The sequence below is a fragment of the Misgurnus anguillicaudatus genome, chromosome 2 (assembly GCF_027580225.2).
Source record: "Misgurnus anguillicaudatus chromosome 2, ASM2758022v2, whole genome shotgun sequence".
Lineage (NCBI taxonomy): Eukaryota > Metazoa > Chordata > Actinopteri > Cypriniformes > Cobitidae > Misgurnus > Misgurnus anguillicaudatus.
Genome location: NC_073338.2, coordinates 52,169,286 through 52,188,585, shown reverse-complemented (window position 1 = coordinate 52,188,585; position 19,300 = coordinate 52,169,286). Strand labels below are relative to the sequence as shown.

Genomic DNA, 19,300 nt, shown 5'->3' with positions numbered 1-19,300 from the left:
AGCACAACTGAGTTTCAATTTCAACAAACCACCGTTATGTTCATCAGTGTTTGCATTTCATCAGCTAATTTGCATTTAAAATGACACACCCATTTTTGCTCACAACTACAAAGTGGTAATTTTAACATGCTATAATAAATTATTTATATGCTTAAACTTCACATACGTACTCTGGGGAACCAAAAGATTAATTTTACATCTTAAAAAGTTAAATGTTCCCTTTAATGTGTGTCAAAATCTATGATACTGGTTGATGCTATAATAATGAAGATGTAATACTTAATAATACATTAAATAAAAAATCTTGGACGTTACTTTAATATTGATTAATATTTATTTTAAATTTAAATATAAACTATTAATATTGATGTTAAATGCTTATTTAACATTAATGGACTTTTGGATGGTTACAATTATATTGATTTAATATTAAATGTTACAGTACTAAACAGTTCATTATTGAATGAAAACAAAATAATAATTGGTGGCATATGGTCAATATGTTATTATACTTTATGTATCTTAGACAACACTAAATATTATATTTGATTACGTTTTGAAGTATATAAAAGGCTAAAATAGAAATTTGATTTGAATGAAATGTACATAACTATTTATTATAAAAAATATTTAGGCTATAAAAATGTTAAAAGGTTCCTTTTTTGGTTCTGGGTAGAGGGGATACAGCTACGGAAAAGTCTCGCGAGATGTTGAGTTAAGGGTTAGGTTTGGGGGTAGGATTAGGATGAAAACAGCCCTTATCCGGCGAGATTTCGCGAGATTTTTGCCGCAGCTGTATCCTGTTGCCACAACCTTCCATTTTTCCCCAAATAAAGAATAACTACACCTTGTGTGGGCTCCAATTGCTTAGAATAAAAAATACAATTTGGAAAATCAAATCAAAGACATTCATTTATGTTCAGAAATGTAACTTTCTATATAAGCTTGTGTTTTTCTATTTTCAAATAGACGCAGTTTAAGTAAAACGAAAGATTTTTTTCCCAATTCCACCAAGTTGTTGGATGCGCGCTGACGTCACCGGAAGACTCCTCCCTCCTAAGATCAAGATGGCGGCGTCGACCAGGAAGTAGGTAAACAACCGAACAGGGGTAGAAAAATATGGATTAACCCCTCACATTCACCACTACCGATCAAGAACAGGCCAGATTCAAAAATCGTGTGGGGTCGTGAAAGGTTATCGACGACAGGGGGTTTAAATTATCGCCGGGTGAGTGAGTTTTCTGTCAAGTTAGCATGTTAGCACGAGTCAAACAATAGCGCTTCATAGAGTCAGTCAGAGAAATATAAAGGCAGCTGATAGATTCACTTATAAATCCATTAAAACGGCCTATAATCATCAGTATGAGCTCGCGCTCGTGTTAATCTGATCTGTTTAAAGGCTTTGTGCTCTTACTGGGTTTTTTTCAGGCTGACAAATGCACCGTCGGATTAATTAATCCTTATTTTAGTCTTAATTAGTTGTTTCTTATTTATTGTGTTTGTGTGTGAGACAGATTGTGTTGTGTGGAGTAAGAAAAACTGACACATGTATTAACAGTGTAATCCCTCCTTGTAACACACACACAGACTGGGCCTGTCTCAAATACTTTAAGCATTAACCCTTTACCCTGGTACCTTAATTTACTGTTCCCTTCAGAGATCTGCCTGTCTGTCTGGCGACCTGGAAATAAGATTGTAAGATGTTTACAGTGAATAAATACAGGTTTGTTTTGGTCTTTAGTAGCTTGTGTTGTAGGTCTGGTTTAATGTTAGCCCAGTTTAATATCATAAGTTAGGTGTGAAACATGTGTATACTTTTTGTACAATAGATGATGTATAATCCTCTTAATCAATAAATTCAATAGATGTCAGTATTGACATTGTCACGGTTTGCTAAATTAATTGATCAAAAAGAGTGGGAACATCATAAGTTTCTCTTTAAGTTACTTCTGTCTCTCATTAGCTGTGTTTCCATTACCATTTAAATTGTGCAAATGATCATTGCCAATTAAAAATACGGCCAATGGAAACACATTAATTTGGCAAAAGCTCCAATATATCGCAAAAATGTTTTTATGCTTGCATGAGGTGGTGTTTCAGGCAATTCGGAAAAGGTGTATTTCGCAAATCTCCAATGGAAATGGTTTATTCGCGTTTTCAAGTCACCTGATACAACTAAGCGGTATGAACTAAAACTTCCCAGAAACACCTCAATACGTGTCTGCTCCCAAGTATAAGGAGTTTTCTTTGGCATTTATGTTGGGATAATACTACTCTTATGTCTCCTTCGGTTAAAAATAAGGTGGATGTGAATTTAGTAAACCTACCAACATCAGTCGATGTGATGTTTGAAATGACTTATCGCCAGAAGAAAAACAGTTGCATATCATCAGACAGTTAATGGAAACGCCATCATTTCGCAATAGTCTTTTGTTAACATTTAGATAATAATGCTAAAGTTTTGTGCAAATCTGTAATGGAAACTCAGCTATTATCTGTTTTTCTGCCAAGTCTTTATTTCAATTGTAAAGTGATCATGATGCATTCTCTCAGGTCTAACTTGTCTCTCTCTCTCAGAGATGGCTGGTGATGGGCAGGGGTTTGGCACCATGTTTCTGATCAAAGCCTGATGCCCTCTCTTGCCACGTCTGTTGTCATGAACACGGAGGACTATCTGCACCCTGAGGGCCCTCAGCTGGGGAGTCCGAGGTTTAGTGTATCCAGTCCTCCCCTCGTGAGCTCCTTGGAGGTACACGCTGTACTCTTTTAACTTTATCATATAAAATGCTGTGTTTACTGTAAATGTATATTATAGTCACCCAAAGAGCTTTAAGCACAAGCTTTGTATGAGCTTCAAGCAAACTAGTGACATTTCTATATCAATCACCACAAATTCTTATAATGATATTATTTTTAAGACACAATGGGAAAGGCTTCCTCACTTGTAAGTGGCTTTGGATAAAAGCATCTGTTAAATATATAAATTTGACCAGTGCTGGGAAAATGAGTCACAATGCGCACCAAATGAGTCGCAATGCACACCGTCTAAAATCATTATCGGTTTCATTATCGGTTTGCAGGAGTTAGAAAATAATATGATTTGATGTAAAAATAGATATAAAGAGAGACAAGGCTCGAAAAATAACTTGCTCACGCTGACTGACAGATCTAAAGCATGCACACAGATGAGCAAACGTGTGATCCCAATATATATACACATCTACACAGAATTGCAGTTTTAAAAATATCTGTTTTGCCGAGAATTCACGCAGATATAATCTGTTATGTCTTAAGTGAATGTTTGGTTAACTGTTGGGGATCTGTTGTGTAAGATTATATTAGATCCTTGCATTACAGTAGATCTTAAAGCTGTCAATCAAACAATAAAAGAAAGAAAACAGTTGCACATATTTATATATATTGTTTTTTACTTTGTGTGTTAAATCTATTAGTTTTACAGTGATTTTAAGGTATGGATGCGGTGATTTTGTTTTTGAACCTTAAATTCTTTAACTCGATTTTTCTTAAAATTGACTTTGTTGACACTGTCAACTTTAAACACGTATAGCTCTGTCATTGTTCGTCAGATTTCAGCATATCATACATGATTTTAAAGGTTTTTTTTTCTTGATTTCCCATTAGACTCTTAGAGAAAAACTATCTGTGATAAAATTATTAGGGCCCGAGCACCGAGGAGCAGGCCAGAATGGCCTGCACCGAAAGGTGCGAAGCCCTATTGGTTTTGCTCGAATTTATTAGGGCCCGAGCACCGAGGAGCAGGCCAGAATGGCCTGCACCGAAAGGTGCGAAGCCCTATTGTTTTTGCTCGGATTATTATTTTTATTATTATTTTTTTTTTTATTTTTTTCAACACTTTTGGACTTTTTGAGTGCCATAACATACTCGAAAACTCTTGAAATTTGGCACAGACGTCAGAGTCGTCCGTCATCGCAGAAATCCAAAGGCTGGAACACGGGCGTGGCAAGGGAGCTCTGTAGCGCCCCCTGTAATTCAAAAACAAACATTGGGGCACAGATCGGGCAAAAATGTACGCACATGTACGAGAGTTGGTACACATATAGATCTCATCGACCCGAACAACTTTCGCCCTCTAACATTTAAGCTCCGCCCAACAGGAAGTCGGCTATTTCGGATTGTTTAAAAAATGCATGCGGTGAACTTTTGAATACTCCTTCTAGGGGATTCATGGGATTGACACCAAACGTGGTGATCATGATGTCGAGACATTGTACTTGCTAAATTGCAAAGGGATTTTTGATATCTCGAACGGTTCTGCCATGGCGAAGCGACAAAATCATGGCGAAATCAGAGAAACAGGAAGTGTCTAATATCTAAGGCAAAAAATGTCTTATTGTGATGACACGCGGGGTGTTTGTTCGTCTGAAGATTCCGATCGCATCGATGTGCCTATTGTGAGTCTGGGGTATAGCGCCACCACCAGGCGCCAGGAAGTGTGTCAGTCACAAAGGTGGATTTTTTTGACAGTTCCATCCGATGTTCTTTTAAATACTCCTTCTAGGATATTCATTCGATTGACACCAAAAGTGGTCAACATGATGCTGAGACATTGTAGATGATAAATTGCGAAGGGATTTTTGATATCTCGAATGCTGTTCCCATGGCAACGTGTCAAACTTTACTTTAAACCCTGAGGACCCAGTCCCGGGTACAAAATTTCGTATTTTGACTCAAATAAAATATTCTTTTAATCTTTAATGGTCCATCATGGACCCCAGTACCACATATGAGATACTGTTTGAAAGCTTAGACTCTCTACTTTCTACAGATATGCATCACTTTGAGAAATCTTTTACTGTAAGAAAGTTATTTACACTTAATTTACACTATCACCCCCCCATAATTTTTTTATATGATTTAATATTCACATATTTCATATTTTTCAAGTATGACAAACATGGGCAAGTCTTATATCAACTGAAAGCTCTCATTCTCAGGAATAAGGCTACAGCGTTATTTTTGTTCTATTCTTAACACATATCCAACAATAGTTGAATGAATAATAAGGTAAAAAAATCGTCTTTTGTAAACATATGGGAAAATTGAGTGTGGACTGCCTCAGATAGCACATATAGCCACAAATGATACACCATCTTTTCTCTTAGGTCCTACTCTAAAAAATGAGTCCATTCACAGCATTTTCTTAGGTTGTGTGCATGAATAATCCCTTGTTATTTATTATATGTCCAAAACAAAAAATTAATATTTATATGAAAAATGTATTTTCGGACACTTCAGTAAAATGAAAATAACTTTTGAATGCGACATGCTAAAGAGTTCATTCTTTTTTTGGGTGTTTACTGTCTGCTGCTGGTAACAACCAGAACTGTCTGCACTCTGCTAGAGCACACAGAACCAGAGTTATACACTATCAGAGGCAGTATTTACAACATATAAAAAGAAAATTTGGTGTTTCCTCATATGAAAAACAACATAAATAACACTATTTGTCACAAACAGCAGCTTTTTATGTAACTTCAAAGGGTTTTCTTTAAAATGATATAAAGCAATTGCATTTATTCCACTGTATGTGGTTATGGTAGCACTTCAAATGTTTTTTGGCAGAAATTTAACTCCATAAGCGTATTATTCCTCCCATCAGTTGGAGTAAAATAACTTTTGCATAGATTATGATAGAGAAAAAAATATTTTTTCCTCTGTAAGCTGGCAATTGCTGGAATCAAACAAAACTGTCTGCAGGGAGCTGAGGCACTCAGGGCCAGAGTTATACAATTTTAAATAAAAACTTTAGAAAAAAACATCAAAAAGCGCCTATTTATTTTTGTGTTTATTAGAGGACTGACATCACATACAACCATGTTTAGCACTTTCAACAGTGTTTTATGTAATTTCAAAGGGTTTCCTGTAAAATGATACCAAACATTTGTATGTAAACCTCTGCATGTGGGTATGGGAAGCTTTTGAAATTGGGTAGGCCAAATCCAGGCGAAAATCCCCAAAATAGCTTCAGGGTGGAAGAAGTTAAAGGCATATTGAAGCCTTTCAGTTCCATGCAGTGAACTTTTAAATACTCCTTCTAGAATATTCATTCGATTGACACCAGAAGTGGTCAACATGATGCCGAGACATTGGAGATGCTAAATTGCGAAGGAATTTTTGACATCTCGAACGCTGTTCCCATGGCAACGCGTCAAACTTTACTTTTATTTAAGGCTTTTGTAAGGCTCTTGGCGTGTTTGGATTAACTTTAAATTTGGCACACACATCAGAGTTGTTGGCAGTTAAGTGTTGACAAAAAGGTCAGATAAAGGCGTGTCTATTTACTGGCTGACTAGCCCCCCCCCCCCCCGTTTGTCTAAAATGTGGGGTTTCTTTTACCTACAGTCCCCAAATGGGTCAGTAACAACATTAAATAGCCCACTGATATTTACCCACTTGAGGCCCTTGCCCACCGTGCATCGTTTTCTCGGACGCACCGTGTAGCGGAAAAATAACGTGCGAGGGCCCGCCATCGCTGCTTGCAGCTATATTTATTTAGGGCCCGAGCACCGAGGAGCAGGCCAGAATGGCCTGCACCGAAAGGTGCGAAGCCCTATTGGTTTTGCTCGAATTTATTATTTTTTTTTTTTTATTTTTATTTTTTTTAACACTTTTGGGCATTTTGGGTGCCTTAACATACTCGAAAACTCTTGAAATTTGGCACAGACGTCAGAGTCGTCCGTCATTGCGAACGGGCAAAGGCTGAAACACGGGCGTGGCACGGGGGCTCTGTAGCGCCCCCTGTAATGCAAAAAAAAACATTGATGCACAGATCGTGCAAACATGTACGCACATGTACGAGAGTTGGTACGCATATAGATCTCACCGACCCGAACAACTTTCGCCCTCTAACATTTAAGCTCCGCCCAACAGGAAGTCAGCTATTTTGGATCGTTTTATAAATGCATGCATTGAACTTTTGAATACTCCTCCTAGAGGAATCATGCGATTGACACCAAAAGTGGTGAACATGATGTCGAGACGTTGGACTTGCTAAATTGCGAAGGGATTTTTGATATCTCGAACGGTTCTGCCATGGCGAGCCGACAAAGTTGTGGCGAAATCAGAGAAACAGGAAGTGTCTAATATCTAAGGCAAAAAATGTCTTATTGTAATGACACGCGGGGTGTTTGTTCATCTGAAGATTCCGATCGCATCGATGTGCCTATTGTGACTCCCGGGTATAGCGCCACCAGCAGGCGCCAGGAAGTGTGTCAGTCACAAAGCTGGATTTTTTTGAAAGTTCCATGCAATGTTCTTTTAAATACTACTTCTAGGATTTTCATACGATTGACACCAAAAGTGGTCACCATGATGCCGAGACATTGTAGATGATAAATTGCGAAGGGATTTTTGATATCTCAAACGGTATTCCCATGGCAACGCGTCAAACTTTACTTTCATTTTAAAGGCATATTTAAACCTTTCAGTTTTATACAGTTAACTTTTAAATACTCCTTCTAGGATTTTCATGCGATTGACACGAGAAGTGGTCAACATGATGCCGAGACATTGTAGATGATAAATTGCGAAGAGATTTTTGATATCTCAAACGCTGTTCCCATGGCAATGCATCAAACTTTACTTTCATTTTTACACATATTTAAGGCTGACAGTTACATGCTGTGAACCTTTAAATACTCCTCGTATGGGATTCATGCGATTGACACCAGAAGTGGTCAACATGATGCCGAGACATTGTAGATGATAAATTGCGAAGGAATTTTAGACATCTCGAACGCTGTTCCCATGGCAACGCGTCAAACTTTACTTTAATTTCAGGCATGTTTAAGGCTCTTGGCGTGCTTAGTTGAACTTTAAATTTGGCACACACATCCAGAGATGTATAAAGTACTAGGGACCCAGACTTGAGTAAAAGTACAAGTGCTCTATCAAAAAAGTGAGCACACCACTTAAGTGGAAGTACTGAAGTATTAAACATGTTTTGTACTTAAGTATTGCAAGTAGTTTATTTTAAAATATACTACTCAAGTACTGAAAGTAAAAGTACAAGTATTGTGTAATGTAGTTATTAAAGAAAACAGTCAAAAGTTTGAATATAATATTGTTTATATTATTTCAAATGTTTAAGCTAAAGGACACTCACAATTGCTTTGGCTGTAGCAGGAGTACAAGGACAGGAATGTTCAGATTAATTTAACTAATATGGCAATAGAGAATTCAGAATTAATAAAATATTAGTCGATGTAATAGGTAAAGGTAAAAGGTGTTTCAATGTATTTAGGTTTCCTTCTTTCGCGCACACTCGCCCTTTCTTGCGAATTCTCTCTCTCTATCGGTCTCTCTCGTGCACTTTGGTTCTCTTTTCACTTCACATTTGTCCACAACCGCGGCTCATATTTGTGAGTGAGAGGGAGGGAGGGGTCCGCTCTTCACTATCTCCTATTGGTTTAGACCACAAACTGTGTGTGTTTCTAATGTGTATCAATGTTCCGGCAGTGATAATGTAGGTTTGGAATGATTCGTAACATTTGAGTGTAACGAGTAACTATGCAGCACATAAAAAATGTATTGGAGTAAAAGTATTAAACTCATCGAAAATATGTACTGAAGTAAAAGTGGAAGTAGGAGAAAAAAATAATACTTCAGAAGAGTACAGATACTGCCTTTTAGTACTTAAGTACAGTAGTGAAGTAGTTCTACTTCGTTACTATACATCTCTGCACACATCAGAGTTTTCGGCTGTTAAGTGTTGACAAAAAGGTCAGACATAGGCGTGTCTCTTAAGTGGCTCACCAGTGCACCTGTTTGTCTAAAATGTGGGGTTTCTTTTACATACAGTCCCCAAATGGCTCAGAAACAACATTAAATAGCCCACTGATATTTTACCCACTTGATGCCCTTGCCCACCGTGCATCGTTTTCTCGGACGCACCGTGTAGCGGTAAAAAAACGTGCGAGGGCCCGCCATTGCTGCTTGCAGCTATATTTTTATTATTATTATTATTATTTTTTGTTTTTATTTTTTTTAACACTTTTGGACTTTTTGGGTGCCTTAACATACTCAAAAACTCTTGAAATTTGGCACAGACGTCAAAGTCGTCCGTCATCGCAGAAATCCAAAGGCTGGAACACGGGCGTGGCACGGGGGCTCTGTAGCGCCCCCTGTAATGCAAAAAAAACATTGATGCACAGATCGGGCAAAAATGTACGCACATTTACGAAAGTTGGTACACATATAGATCTCATCGACCCGAACAACTTTCGCCTTCTAACACTTTAGCTCCGCCCAACAGGAAGTCCGCCATTTTGGATTGTTTAAAAAATGCATGCGGTGAACTTTTGAATACTCCTCCTAGGGGATTCATGCAAATGACACCAAACGTGGTGATCATGATGTCAAGACATTGGACTTGCTAAATTGCGAAGGGATTTTTGATATCTCGAACAGTGTTGCCATGGCGAAGCGGCAAAGTCATGGCGAAATCAGAGAAACAGTAAGTGTCTAATATCTATGGCAAAAAATATCTTATTGTGATGCCATGCGGGGTGTTTGTTCGTCTGAAGATTCCGATCGCATCGATGTGCCTATTGTGACTCCCGGGTATAGCGCCACCACAAGGCGGCAGGAAGTGTGTCAGTTACAAAGCTGGATTTTTTTGACAGTTCCATGCAATGTTCTTTTAAATACTCCTTCTAGAAAAATCATGCAATTGACACCAAAAGTGGTTAACATGATGCCGAGGCATAGTAGATGATAAATTGCGAAGGGATTTTTGATATCTCGAACGCTGTTCCCATGGCAACGTGTCAAACTTTACTTTCATTTTAAAGGCATATTTAAGCCTTACAGTTTCATGCAGTGAACTTTTAAATACTCCTTCTAGGATATTCATGCGATTGACACCAAAAGTGGTCAACATGATGCTGAGACATTATAGATGATAAATTGCGAAGGGATTTTTGATATCTCGAATGTTGTTCCTATGGCAACGCGACAAATTTTACTTTCATTTTAAAGGCTTATTTAAGCATTACAGTTGCATGCGATGTTCTTTTAAATACTCCTTCTAGGTAAATAATGTTATTGGCACCAGAAGTGGTCAACATGATGCTGAGACATTGTAGATGCTAAATTGCCAAGGAATTTTTGACATCTCGAACGCTGTTCCCATGGCAACACGTCAAACTTTACTTTTATTTCAGGCATATTTAAGGCTCTTGGCGTGCTTAGATTAAATTTAAATTTGGCACACACATCAGAGTTGTCGGCTGTTAAGTGTTGACAAAAACGTCAGATAAAGGCGTGTCTATTTAGTGTCTCACTAGCGCCCCCGTTTGTCTAAAATGTGGGGTTTCTTTTACCTACAGTACCTAAATAGATCAGTAGCAACATGAAATAGTCCACTGATATTAACCCACTTGATGCACGTGCCCACCGTGCGTCGTTTTCTTGGAGGCACCGTGTAGCGGTAAAAAAACGTGCGAGGGCCCGCCATTGCTGCTTGCAGCTATATTTATTATTATTATTATTTTATTTTTTTTTTTTTTTAACACTTTTGGGCATTTTGGGTGCCTTAACATACTCGAAAACTCTTGAAATTTGGCACAGACGTCAGAGTCGTCCGTCATTGCAAACGGGCAAAGGCTGGAACACGGGCGTGGCACGGGGGCTCTGTAGCGCCCCCTGTAATGCAAAATAAAACATTGATGCACAGATCGTGCAAACATGTACGCACATGTACGAGAGTTGGTACGCATATAGATCTCATCGACCCGAACAACTTTCGCCCTCTAACATTTAAGCTCCGCCCAACAGGAAGTCAGCTATTTTGGATTGTTTAAAAAATGCATGCGTTGAACTTTTGAATACTCCTCCTAGAGGATGCACGGATTGACACCAAAAGTGGTGAACATGATGTCGAGACATTGGACTTGCTAAATTGCGAAGGGATTTTTGATATCTCGAACGGTTCTGCCATGGCGAGCCGACAAAGTTGTGGCGTAATCAGAGAAACAGGAAGTGTCTAATATCTAAAGCAAAAAATGTCTTATTGTAATGACACGCGGGATGTTTGTTCGTCTGAAGATTCCGATCGCATCGATGTGCCTATTGTGAGTCTCGGGTATAGCGCCACCACCAGGCGCCAGGAAGTGTTGCAGTCTCAAAGGTTGATTTTTTTGAAAGTTCCATGCAATGTTCTTTTAAATACTCCTTCTAGGATTTTCATGCGATTGACACCAAAGGTGGTCACCATGATGCCGAGACATTGTAGATGATAAATTGCGAAGGGATTTTTGATATCTCAAACGCTGTTCCCATGGCAACGCGTCAAACTTTACTTTCATTTTAAAGGCATATTTAAGCCTTTCAGTTCCATACAGTTAACTTTTAAATACTCCTTCTAGGATTTTCATGCGATTTACACGAGAAGTGGTCAACATGATGCCGAGACATTGTAGATGATAAATTGCGAAGGGATTTTTGATATCTCAAACGCTGTTCCCATGGCAACCTGTCAAACTTTACTTTCATTTTAAAGGCATATTTAAGCCTTTCATACAGTTAACTTTTAAATACTCCTTCTAGGATTTTCATGCGATTGACACCAAAAGTGGTCACCATGATGCCGAGACATTGTAGATGATAAATTGCGAAGGGATTTTTGATATCTCAAACGCTGTTCCCATGGCAACGCGTCAAACTTTACTTTCATTTTAAAGGCATATTTAAGCCTTTCAGTTCCATACAGTTAACTTTTAAATACTCCTTCTAGGATTTTCATGCGATTTACACGAGAAGTGGTCAACATGATGCCGAGACATTGTAGATGATAAATTGCGAAGGGATTATGATATCTCAAACGCTGTTCCCATGGCAACGCATCAAACTTTACTTTCATTTTTACACATATTTAAGGCTGACAGTTACATGCTGTGAACCTTTAAATACTCCTCGTATGGGATTCATGCGATTGACACCAGAAGTGGTCAACATGATGCCGAGACATTGTAGATGATAAATTGCGAAGGAATTTTAGACATCTCGAACGCTGTTCTCATGGCAACGCATCAAACTTTACTTTAATTTCAGGCATGTTTAAGGCTCTTGGCGTGCTTAGTTGAACTTTAAATTTGGCACACACATCCAGAGATGTATAAAGTACTAGGGACCCAGACTTGAGTAAAAGTACAAGTGCTCTATCAAAAAAGTGAGCACACCACTTAAGTGGAAGTACTGAAGTATTAAACATGTTTTGTACTTAAGTATTGCAAGTAGTTTATTTTAAAATATACTACTCAAGTACTGAAAGTAAAGGTACAAGTATTGTGTAATGTAGTTATTAAAGAAAACAGTCAAAAGTTTGAATATAATATTGTTTATATTATTTCAAATGTTTAAGCTAAAGGACACTCACAATTGCTTTGGCTGTAGCAGGAGTACAAGGACAGGAATGTTCAGATTAATTTAACTAATATGGCAATAGAGAATTCAGAATTAATAAAATATTAGTCGATGTAATAGGTAAAGGTACAAGATGTTTCAATGTATTTAGGTTTCCTTCTTTCGCGCACACTCGCCCTTTCTCGCGAATTCTCTCTCTCTATCGGTCTCTCTCGTGCACTTTGGTTCTCTCTTCACTTCACATTTGTCCACAACTGCGGCTCATATTTGTGAGTGAGAGGGAGGGAGGGGTCCGCTCTTCACTATCTCCTATTGGTTTAGACCACAATCTGTGTGTGTTTCTAATGTGTATCACCGCTCCGGCAGTGATAATGTAGGTTTGGAATGATTCGTAACATTTGAGTGTAACGAGTAACTATGCAGCACATAAAAAATGTATTGGAGTAAAAGTATTAAACTCATCGAAAATATGTACTGAAGTAAAAGTGGAAGTAGGAGAAAAAAATAATACTTCAGTAGAGTACAGATACTGCCTATTAGTACTTAAGTACAGTAGTGAAGTAGTTCTACTTCGTTACTATACATCTCTGCACACATCAGAGTTTTCGGCTGTTAAGTGTTGACAAAAAGGTCAGACATAGGCGTGTCTCTTAAGTGGCTCACTAGTGCACCTGTTTGTCTAAAATGTGGGGTTTCTTTTACCTACAGTCCCCAAATGGCTCAGAAACAACATTAAAAACCCACTGATATTTTACCCACTTGATGCCCTTGCCCACCGTGCATCGTTTTCTCGGACGCACCGTGTAGCGGTAAAAAAACGTGCGAGGGCCCGCCATTGCTGCTTGCAGCTATATTTTTCATTTGAAATCTTAATTTAGAGGCAGTACTACCATGAAGTCAATACCACATGATAAGACCAATACTAAAGTTAAACACATGTAAAATAGTAGGAAACAGATCTAAAACAGATTAGCTTCTCAACTTCATCTTAATGATATAATAAACTAAATAAGTTATATGTTTAATCACAAGTCTTTTTGTCAGAAAATCAATTCTTAGCATGTTGTTGATTATATGCACAGTTTTGAACTCTTCTCTTTATAATTGTTGTTCTAGTGAGTCTGAACTGGGAGGGATCTTGGAGTGCTTTGGTACCCAGTGGTAACTGTTTACCTAGATAGGGTTGCCTTACTTATATACTGGGTATATGGTTGTTTATGTGGTGAATATGTATATGTCTTTGCACAGTTTCTGTTGGGTTTCACTCACATCAGCACTTGACTGCTAGTAAATATTTGGGTGATTGTCTATCTCTGTTGGACAGTGTTTCCAGAGGTCTAACTTCCTGTGTCAAATGTGATGTTTGTTTCCTGTTTCCCCAGAGTCAGCTCTGTCCGTCAAACTCATGGGCGTTCTCGCAGCAAACTCAATACAACCAGCACTATCCTATGCAACCTGGGAGGTTAGTAACACACTTTATCTCAACTTCAAACGCAGCACATCGACCGCCCGCTCCTGTGTACATCTGTGATTTGCTTGTCCGGGATGTTTACTGGCAGATACGTGCGACTCGGGTGCATTTCTTGTAAAGGCTTTGTCTGGGATTCTTAATCATTGACAAAACTTTTGTTCATTTCTGGTCGCAAAGCATGAGTTGAATCTTCATATACATTATAAACAGAGCATTAAATGAGGTAAAATGTAAGTGTGAAGGAATTTTTGTCTCATCCCTGTCCTTATTCTTCATCAGGCCGCTCCAGTCGAACCAATCCTCTGTGAATCTGGACCTGTCTGACATAGACTTTCACGACCTTGTGCGGAACGGAGATTTTACCCAGGTGAGATCAGATTCATTAATATTAAGATTCAACAGGCAGTGGATCTATTTGTCTTTTTTTTAAATTGATGCTTTTTGACTTTTGGTGCTGTTATGAGGATGATGATGGTCATACTCGACCCTCTATTGTCATGAGCAGCAGCACTTTGTAGACTTGTATTTACTCTGACAGCATTGGTAATGAGGATATAGATTAAAGACACGTCTACTGTTAAACAGGAAGCTGTGATTAATCTCTAGCAGTGGTTCTCAAACTTTTTCAGCGTGCGGCCCCCCTTGTGTACGCATTCCTTCGCGGCCCCCCAAAGAAAATTTTTTGACAAAAAACTGTTCTAAAACATATTGAATGATACAAAGTAGTGCTGTTGGTTAGTAGTTGGTTATTTTTTTTAGGTTTAATTCCACAGAATTCATGATAAATTAATTTATTTTATAAAATGTCATAAAGCTGGGGCCCCCCTGGCACCATCTCGCGGCCCCCCTGTGTGAATGACTACAAGTACAACATGATATGTTTGTTAGACCGGCTTTTGGTGTAGCACACCGACAGATCTGATAATGAAGTTCATGATTGTGTTTTTGGTTTAAAGGGATAGTTCATCCGAAAATGAAAATTGTGTCATTACTAATCACCCTCATTTTAATCCTAACCTGTATGAGTTTCTTTATTCTGTTGAAGAAGCTATTTTTTAGTTTGGTAAGCACACAGTTAACATTACCCAATGACTTCCATAGTATTTGTTTTTCTGCTATGAAAGTCAGTGGTTACTGACAACTGTGTGCTTTCCATCATTTATCAAAATATCTTCTTCAACAGAATAAAGAAACTCATACAGGTTTAGATCAACATAAGGGTGAGTAAATAATAACAATATTTTGACTTCAATCGTCATTTCTAGATGTATTTTTTTGATCGTTTCATTCCAGTGTCTGTTGAATTCCAAAAAAAGCAAACCTCAGAAGTGACATAAAGTCACCCAACAGAAAGCATGCCAAAAATCTGTGTTATTCCATCAAATATTCATTTTAAACTATTCCTAAAATACATGAAAAACACGAATATTGTGCTGTTTAAACTGGTTTTCTTTGAAGTATTGAAGATCTGAAAACATTGCATTTTTTGTTAGTGTGTCTGTTTTCAGTTTTCTGTAAATCAGGACAAATAAAAGCATTATTTTATTAGGAATTTGGCTGAAATGTTGTCGGTAGATGACAGAATGAAACAAAAATGAGTCTTACTTAAGCGCATACCTCTAGTACATAAAAAAACTGAATATAATCTTGAAGTGGTCTTAATTGTTTTTCCAGAGCTGTATCTTTTAGCTCTTTGCATCAGTTTAGTTCTGTTTATCAGAAAGTTACAGATCATTTTAAAGTTTATACTTGTACAAGTACATAGATGTAAGTAATGAACCTTGCATTTTCCAATGACACTTAATATGATTATAATCATGTCAACTCGCACGAGAAGACTTTAGTTGTGTATCTATGGATGTTCCTACTTAAGGTGACCGTTGTTGCACTGTCAAAAATAACTTTCTTACTTAATATCTTATGCTAAGTTTACACCAAACACGTTTTGGGCGTCAAAATCGCGTCTACCGCGCCTAGTTTGCCCCTTGAACACTTTGAATGCATTCGCGCCTGTAGAGCGGAGTAGACGCGCGTAAAAAGCAAGCATTTGACGCGCGTCTGAGGCAAAATCCGCTTCTTGTGGGAGGGGCAACTGCTGTGAGAGTGTCTGTTTGCAAGATGACTGATGTTGATTGTGCATTTATCGAGAGAGTTACCAGTTAGTATTGGGTAACCTTACTATAGGGGGAAAATAAACGGCACGTGTCGATAAACGTCACGTGACTCAAAAGTGAAGTGTGTATTACAACTTACCAGGTTGCCACAAGTCCTCACTAACACTCTTCCAAGCAAGGTGCTTTTTATTCCTGTCTCCTCTATAGAAATAACAACTTGTGTCATATAGCTCAGAGTGACTGCTTACAGGCAATATCAAGCCTTGGTTGAGTGAGTGACTCCGGGCGGGGCTGCCACCACAGCAGCAGGCAGGCTTCTGATTGGTTAATGCGGCGCGAAATTCCGCCAAAGTTTAAATTTTCCAACTTGGGCATCAGCCGCAAATTCGCGTGAACCGCAAAATGCACAAACGCACCATTCGCGCCTACCGCGCACAACGCTCAATTCACGCTTCACGCGCGAATGAGGCGGAAACGGGTCTTCCGCTCCGCGCCGAACGCCTCTTCCGCGCCGCGGGACCTCCTGACGCGCGTTAACGCGTCTGCACATTGACTTAACATTGAAATCACTTGCGTTTCACGCCTCTACCGCGGTTGGTCTAAAGGACCAGTATGTAAGAAATTTATGTCAATTAATCATAAAATGGCCCTGATATGTCACTAGACATTAAGAAATCATTTTCATTTCAAATACTTATATCACTGACAACAGTGGTCCGGCCAGGATATTGTCATTTAAAAAGTGGAGTTGCAGCCCTCAACTGATGTTTATGTTGTCATGTTGTGTATTGGCCACCAGTTGTGTGATTGCAGTTCCAGTTTTCGCCACAAGTTTTCTTATTGCAATACCAGTTTTGGCCACAATCCTACATACTGTTCCTTTAATGAGCTAAATAAACTAAGAAAATAAGTCAAAGTTAGCACAAATGCACTTTAATTTAATATTCAATATAATTTAATATTTTTTATTTTTAGACTTATTGTCTTAGGTCATTTTGCTCATCAAGAAAATACATCTTGATTTAAGAATTTTTAGATATTTGTACTGAAAACAAGAGAAAAATACTTTGTAAGAAAATAATTTTTTGCAGTGTGTTAGAAGGAAGCAAACATACTTTCTATATCTATGTGCATAATGATTTAGTTTGTGTATCACGTGTGGTTTCATTAAATGATATACTTGAAACCTTAAGCCGAAAGTATACTAGGGACGTCCGCGTACGCGCGCCGTCCGCATGACGTCATTTTCGTCATCAAGAGGGTCCGCGGCCGGCCACGCGGACCGTCCGCGTGCAGCCCAAAATTTGAGACCGCGCGGACAGTGCGCGTACAGTCCGCGTACAACAGCGCATGCGCGTGAAAATATTTAGACAGGGCACTCCACTATAAACAATTATACAAAGGAAATAGACAGCATTTGCACACATACTATCGTTTTTCTTCTTTAACTTTTACTTCTTCCAAGAACAGAAAGCTCTGGAGCATGTTTGTTTGATTCCTGTTCTTTGTTGTCTTCTTGTTTGTTCTAAACTGTGTTTGCAATGGTGGATCAGTTACTTTTCTTCACCTGTCCTAATGTTTTAATGTACTGTAAATGTCTCCAAATCAGTGCTACCCTGACAGCCTGTTAGACTAATAATTTGAATAAGAAATCATTTGTATTGCGTATAGTGTCGAACGCGGCCATCCGTGTGTAGCCGCGGGGACTATACTCGGAAAGCTGCGCGGACGCGTGCGCGCGCGAGCCGGACACGGAAAAAAAGTATACCCGGGCCTTTATGTTTCTTCAACTCTCCTGGAAGCTCTCTGTGTGTGGAGATGTTTCTTCACTTTGATGGTGTTTCTCATTAATCTAGATCAGTGCTTTCCAATCCTGGTCCTCTAGGCCCCCTAACAGAAAGTTTTAGATGTCTCCTTATTTAACACACCTGGTTTAACTCATCAGCTTGTAAGGGAGACATGTTTATCATTTTGGAAGGAGGCTGATGACAGATTTACAGTGAATGTTTTTGGACATTAGCCACGTCTATAGTAATGTGTTGAGTCCGTAGCTGGCGTGAAAACACACTGCAGCTGGCACATCGTATATCAGATGAGTTTACGAGCACAGTTTCTGCAGACTTCAGCCTTTAAACATCCAGATGTCTTAAAAGAAAACCTTAATGAAGGCCATGTTTTCTTGATCATTTGTCGTGTTCTTTCTAGGATCTGTCATGTATAGACGAGCTGTCCAACACATCACTGTTCTCCTCGCCCTCTGACTCTCTTTCTGAGTACCCCGAGCCCTCAGGATTTGGCATCGACAGCCTCGCACAGTTACCCACTGATGGTACTTCAGCACAGGGCTACTGGGACATACCTGGACACAGTCAGAGACAGCAGGTGATGTATCACAATAGACAATTGTTGCGTAGACACACTTGTAGTTGATATATGTGTATGGCTCACAATCTTTTTATTATTTTCAACAGACCCTGGCTGTTTTTCCTAGTAAGCTGGATGGCATACTGTCCACACCAGTTGCTGGATTTAAGGTAGATGGGCTCTTCTATCTTCTTCATCTAATATTTCACCTTGCGTTTCATCAACTTGCATCATCTTCATTGTCTGGTCCCCATTTCCACAGGTTCCCCCGCCTTCACAGGACGAAGAGGAGGAGGATGAGGAAGACACAGAGGAGTTAGGGCACGCCGACACTTACGCTGAATATAAGCCATCCAAATGTAAATTTAATGTCATGAGGGCAGTATCCATCAAATATTGTCACTATAATACATATCACTGTGATTTTATAGTAAATTAACCTTGTTCACATGTGTCCAGCTACTATTGGAATCTCTCACCCTGACTTCGTGGTAGAGACGAACACGCTGTCCAGCGTCCCTCCTCCTGACATCACATACACCCTCTCCATTCCTCAGACCACCATAAACTCCGGTCTGCTGTCAGCACTGCAGCTGGAGGCCATCATATACGCCTGCCAGGTATCCAGACTCGTCCTTTTCTGCTTTTCTCTTTTCATTCTTTTTACTTTAGGTTCTTCTCTTACAGACTTTTGTGCTCATTGTTAATGTATAAAGTCGTGTTTATGGTTTTGTTATTTAGCAACACGAGGTGATTCTTCAGAACGGTCAGCGAGCAGGATTTCTAATAGGAGATGGTGCCGGTGTCGGGAAGGGCCGTACCGTGGCTGGAATCATACTGGAGAATTTCCTAAAGGGACGGAAAAGAGCATTATGGTAACAGTCGTTCACATCTGAATCAGACTTGCGAGATGAATTTCTCATTCTAGTCTAACATATTACTACTA

General features: G+C 39.0%; 1 protein-coding gene across 1 annotated transcript; it reads left to right on the top strand.

The window, feature by feature from the left end:
- The first annotated feature begins 993 nt into the window (after positions 1–993).
- LOC141366194 (protein strawberry notch homolog 2-like) lies at positions 994–19,233 on the top strand. Its single transcript, XM_073871686.1, has 9 exons — positions 994–1,091; positions 2,578–2,749; positions 13,788–13,867; positions 14,156–14,243; positions 18,196–18,372; positions 18,462–18,524; positions 18,617–18,713; positions 18,814–18,974; positions 19,096–19,233. The coding sequence occupies exons 2-9, from the start codon at positions 2,630–2,632 to the stop codon at positions 19,231–19,233; spliced, it is 924 nt and encodes a 307-aa protein (XP_073727787.1). The 5' UTR covers positions 994–1,091; positions 2,578–2,629.
- Positions 19,234–19,300: the final 67 nt, after the last annotated feature.